Source organism: Synchiropus splendidus, chromosome 1 (genome assembly GCF_027744825.2).
Source record: "Synchiropus splendidus isolate RoL2022-P1 chromosome 1, RoL_Sspl_1.0, whole genome shotgun sequence".
NCBI classification, from domain to species: Eukaryota; Metazoa; Chordata; class Actinopteri; order Syngnathiformes; family Callionymidae; genus Synchiropus; species Synchiropus splendidus.
Window position 1 is genome coordinate 34,917,499 of NC_071334.1, and position 5,797 is coordinate 34,923,295.

The 5,797-nt window shown below is 43.4% G+C and overlaps 1 protein-coding gene across 1 annotated transcript; it reads left to right on the forward strand.

The window, feature by feature from the left end:
• Positions 1–311: 311 nt before the first annotated feature.
• foxd3 (forkhead box D3) lies at positions 312–1,617 on the forward strand. The gene has a single exon (XM_053844908.1). It carries the CDS (start codon positions 365–367, stop codon positions 1,505–1,507), a length of 1,143 nt encoding a protein of 380 aa, XP_053700883.1. The 5' UTR covers positions 312–364; the 3' UTR covers positions 1,508–1,617.
• Positions 1,618–5,797: the final 4,180 nt, after the last annotated feature.

Consider the following 5,797-nt stretch of genomic DNA (forward strand, 5'->3'; position numbering starts at 1 on the left):
GACGAAAGATAAGAAAAGCAGCGACCAAAGCAGCAGCATTGCCGGCGTCCCGTTGTTGACAAATCCACGGAACGAGTCCAGTTTGCGTGGTTTCACAGAGCAGCCTGAGCAGGCTGACGCCGTGGGAGGGGGCGTGTGTCGTCATCGTTCCACGTGACCCGCCGTGATAGTATATCTGATAGTGGGAAAAGTAAATCTGTGAGACAGTCTCTTTTAAAAGCTCCGACCTTTTAAAAGCATGTGTCATCTCCACTCGCTACTCGGATAAACTGAGAGATTCCAGTGCGCGGGCCTGTCGGAGGCACGGGGAGAAAGTTTTTGGAGGAAGATCGACACTGAACTTTTTTGAGAGTGGGCGAAAGAGATGACCCTGTCTGGAGGCACCGAGAGAGCCAGCGACATGTCCGGCCAAACTGTCCTCACCGCGGACGACGTGGACATCGACGTGGTCGGTGAAGGAGACGACGAGTGCGCGGAGCACAGCGACTGCGAGAGCCCCGGGATCATGCACGAGCTCCGCGGGGACGACGAGGACGAGATCGAGGTGGAGGAGAAGGAGGATGAAGATGAGGAGATGATGATGATGCGGTCCGGCGGCGGGAGTCCCGAGCCCGGCAAGACGGGCAGCGAGGGTCAGGAGCAGGGCGCCGCGTCAGTCCAGAAGCCCAAGAGTAGCCTGGTGAAACCCCCTTACTCCTACATCGCCCTCATCACCATGGCGATCCTGCAGAGCCCCCAAAAGAAGCTGACCCTCAGTGGCATCTGCGAGTTCATCAGCAACCGCTTCCCGTACTACCGGGAGAAGTTCCCGGCGTGGCAGAACTCCATCCGGCACAACCTGTCCCTCAATGACTGCTTTGTGAAAATCCCCCGGGAGCCCGGGAACCCCGGCAAGGGCAACTACTGGACCCTGGACCCCGCATCTGAGGACATGTTCGACAACGGAAGCTTCCTCAGGCGGAGGAAGCGGTTCAAGCGGGTCCAGCCGGACGTGCTCAGGGACCAGACCGCGCTGATGATGCAGAGTTTCGGCTACAGTCTCGGAGGTCCGTACGGGCGGCACTACGGCATCCACCCGTACTCGCACCCCGCAGCTTTGCAGTATCCCTACATCCCCCCTGTCGGACCCATGCTGCCTCCCGGGGTCCCGCTCCTGCCCTCCGCGGAGCTCAACCGGAAAACCTTCAACTCCCAGCTGAGTCCGAGTCTGCAGCTTCAGCTCAGCAGCCTCAGCACCGCGTCCATGATCAAGTCAGAACCGTCCAGCAGACCCTCGTTCAGCATAGAGAACATCATCGGCGTGTCAAGCGCGTCGTCGTCCACACCGGGGGCTGCGCAGGCCTTTCTGCGGCCTCCCGTCACCGTCCAGTCGGCCTTGCTCAGCGCCCAGTCGCTCAGCCTGACCCGGACCTCGGCAGCCATCGCACCCATCCTCAGCGTCCCCTCAAATATCATCTCGGGACACGTCTTGCCTGCGTCGACCGTGTCCAAATGGCCTTCACAATGACTTTAGAACTATCTCTATCTCTCTCTCTCATTTTTTAAAACTGAAACTGTGGGAAACAAATCAAAAAGGCAGCACTGGACTCTCAGAGATTTAAAAAGGAGATATTTCTGTACAGGTAATATTTGTAAATATTTGTAAAGAAAAATAACGTATGACTTTTACTCGTCGTTTCGGTGATGATTATTTTCTCATTTTTTTGTATCGGGAACTCCAGTGGACATTTTTTCATACAAAAGCCCTGATAAGTTGTCTGTTAATAATTTTAAATATATATGTTATCTATATGTAGCTATAAATGTGTTGTTGTTGTAAATAAATAAGAAAAGAATGATTCTACATTTTTGTCTTTTTTTAATAATCCTTGAGTGGTTATTCTATTTAGTTTTGTTTGTTTTGATTTTTATCAACACAAAAGGTAAAATTAGAAATAGTTGATGACAATTCCATTTGTGAGATTTAATACAATTAATTCTGAAAAATAATCGTTGCTTAAACTATAATAAAATATATCAAATGCAAGTATGATAGTCTTATTTGATTAAGACGTAGGAAGGACAAATACTAATTGTTCTTAATATAATAATATGGACAATAGTAGTAGTAGTAGTAGTACCAGCAGCAGCAGCAGTTTAATTTGAACTGACAATAATTTTAAATTCGTAAAAAGATAATAATGAGAATAATAAACGGTAATTACCTTATGTTCATGGGAAAAAACGTGTCGAAAAGCGTATTGAATGAGTTGAAGAACAATACTCTAGGCGCATCGAAAAGAAGTGAATAGAACAGAAAGTGAGTAAATAGAATGATATTTATGGATATTTTCTAGATAATGATCCCTGACTGGGGGGCAGCCATCTTTTAATTTGCCATGACATCACGGCTCGTATCGTTTCTCTGCGGCTTGGCTCATGTGAAGGTAACAGTTTCGCAGTTGTGTCTGGATAATCACTTTTACACAAACAGCAAATGGCGATGTGTGTGTCACTGAAAGAGCGTGCGTGCGGGTGTGTGTGAGCGAGGAGAGAAAGAGAGGGGGGGTGACGAGCGCTAAATTTAACTAATCCTCATGGGAAGGGGTAAAAGGAAGCCAGTTTGACTCAGGAGAAGGTTCTGACCCTGCCAGACACATTGTTTGTTATTATTATTATTATTACTATTATTATTATTATTATTATTATTATTATTATTATTATTATTATTATTATTATTATTATTATTATTATTACTGCATCTCAAAATACATAGTCTTCAGGTATTCAATAAACTATTCATTGTCAAACTGACTAATCATTCGATCCAAACTGGATATGAATAGTTCTAATTGTGGAGGTTGCATTCGATGTAAAATTGTATTACAACAATATCTTGAAACATTTCAGTCAATAAATATACAAAAATATTTATTCTATTGGTTAAATGTTGAAGTTGAAGATTTTTTACTTTGTCATAGCTAATATGGTAACGAGCTAGTCTTGGCAATCCGCTTGAAAAACATACATTAAAATGATCGCTTCACACTCCCTTCCTAAAAGTAGAGCATCTTTGCTCGCTTAGCTACAGTGCCCGGGGTCCTACTAAGAAATATTTTTTGAAGTAATTCTGTTTGCTGTCGCTCCCTCTTGTTGATTCATATAAAACAGATACATATTAAATAAATAATAAATATCGATCTTTTTCATGTTTTGTTTTTCCCCAATGAGACTGTATTATGGTTTTTCACCTCAATAGAATTTAGGAGACAGTCTGTCAGTGGATCGTGGCAACCGGTGAACTTGGACCTGACTGTTCGAGTATGGATTAACGATGGATGGTTAGCGACATGATGCCCCCTTTCCATGCAACGTTTGATGTGGCGACGAGAGTGACGCACCATTGATGTTATTCCAGCCCTTGCTAGGGAAAGCGAATGGCGAGCCATGCGCGTTATCATTGAGTTGATTTTAAAGTCAAATAACATTTAAAGAGCTTAAAATGGTTTGTTTAGATCGAAACTAAAAGATTTTTCTTCATACTTATGAAGAGTTAAACCGCTTTGCTCACTACTGACCCCATCAGGTTTCTCATATAATTGCTTCGAACGGTAGAAGACGAAATGTGTTTTCCTCACGTCTGAAATATCACTACACGAATTTCGGAGTTAAGAAAGCGCCTTGCCTTCATTCATAAGTTTGAAGGCAGGTGTGAACGGTTATTACTCTGCTCATTTGCAGAGTAATGCGATTCACACCGTAATATAGAAACACGCCAATGGTCATAATAATGTGCCACGCGTGCGTACAGTGACTCAGGCTTTCTCGATGAGGGGAACCTTTGTGGTGAAAATAGTTTAAAGGTTGTTGCTATTCCAGGGAAAAGCCATCCAAAAATAAGATTCGCTGAGTAGCGGTCCGCTGATTTACATGGAGCAGTAATGAGACTCGCAGCTGCGCATGTACACAGGTGGAATCAGTCTGGTTCCCACCGATCAGCTGTCCATCTGTCGCAGACACTTTCTATGAGTCAAGACAGGAGAGTGGTCAAACTTGGGGGACGGAGAGACTAACAGGAAAACTTAAATTAGCTGTCTACAAAGCAACATTGAAAAGGACAGCAACACACCATCTCCAAAGATATTAAGCTCACACACTTCAATGTGTGGCGCATCCATCACACATGCTTGTCATGTCATTGTTTCTTCTTGATGCAAACCAAATACATGCACACAGACACAATCCATCGTAGCTGAGGACACAACAATTCCTAATCGCAAACACACAATCACACACAACTACAAAATACATACACAACCAAACACACCTTCTTACAGATCATTCCATGGCAAACACATACTAGGCTGTGTGGTACAGGGCAAAGACATTTAACACACTCACCATTAGACACACACCTCTAAACAGACACCCTCACCATAACTTCCATGCACACAGATCTTCATACCACATCAGACGCCAAACACACACCAACGCCAATGTTCCTCACATACATTCAGTCACTCATTGCTCAAGTCATCATCATCATGTGCTGCTTCCACACTTCGAAACCCCACTTCTTCTCACGCTGGGATCAAACTGATACTTGAAAACTTTTTTGGTTGTCGTTTGCCGTCAAAGAGGGAAGTGCTGATAACAACCAGGTCATCTTTGGCCGCCGGCTACATCCGTCCTGTGGGCAGACATCACAGACAGTAAATGTAGGTACAGCAGTTACTGAATATTTAAAAAGGCACTGTGCGGTAAATGACAAAGTAAAGCTGGCATGGCCAGGGATTAATAACTAATGGCTACCTGCGAGTTATAGTCTGCTGTCGTCGTAATGAAAGTGTCATTGCAAATCAGCAGTTGTCGCAGGTTATTATTATTTATGCATAATTGATGCCACGAGGAACACGTCTTGTACCTAACAAATCCCACCGCCCCAGGAACAAAGACGGTGGTGTTAACAGGGATAAAGGTCATGGAGGAGAAAACGCTCCAGGGCGGAGATTTACATTGTGATAGAAAGAGCATGTTATACCATACAAACGTATAGACGACCGCATGATGTCATGGTGTGCAATGTCATGGAGATAATAAAAGTGACGGCAAGTAATGGATTTCCCTGAAAAACACATTACAAGATGATTTCTTGTGGAGAATAATCGTAAATATTAGCTAATATGCTGCCAATATTTAGCCCAGTTGTAGATATCACAGTGTGGAAGCATGTATAAATAATGGCCTCAGTGAACAAGGGTCTGACTACTGATACATATGAATAAGAAAACAGAATAATGTTGGTTTGTGTTCACACAAACGTTGCATTTTCTGGAACTCAAAGTAGTGTTTATTTAATACTTAATTAATGTCGTACTATCCAAGTTCAATACAGCAATCACCATGAGCAGCACGATGCACAGCATTTGTAGTCATTATAGTTATTTGTTTGATCGTATACAGTCGTTAATGTAACCAGGAAATTGAATCAAATACCCCATCTGCAGCATCACGTCTAACGCCTATCTCAAATTGAATAGTGGAGCATTTACAGTCACCGGAAATTACAGTATCAAAACCCAGTTGATTGGTCCAACGATAGATTTGATAATTCTATATCATCAATCGACTCTTCAATACAAACTGTAATGTTGAACTGTTTCAATGTATTTTTCATCATGCAAAATAATAAGGTTTCGTTAGGATTTAAGATGTTTTGTCGTTCAGTGAGTAGTTTTCCGACAGTCTTTGAATGACACGCGCGTCATCGTCTTCTAACCAATGAAATCTCACAACGAAAGCTTTCGATGACGTTTCC

What these genes read in the sequence shown, in the direction of transcription:
- foxd3 (XM_053844908.1), top strand. Translation starts at nt 365, where the DNA reads ATGACCCTGTCTGGAGGCACCGAGAGAGCCAGCGACATGTCCGGCCAA.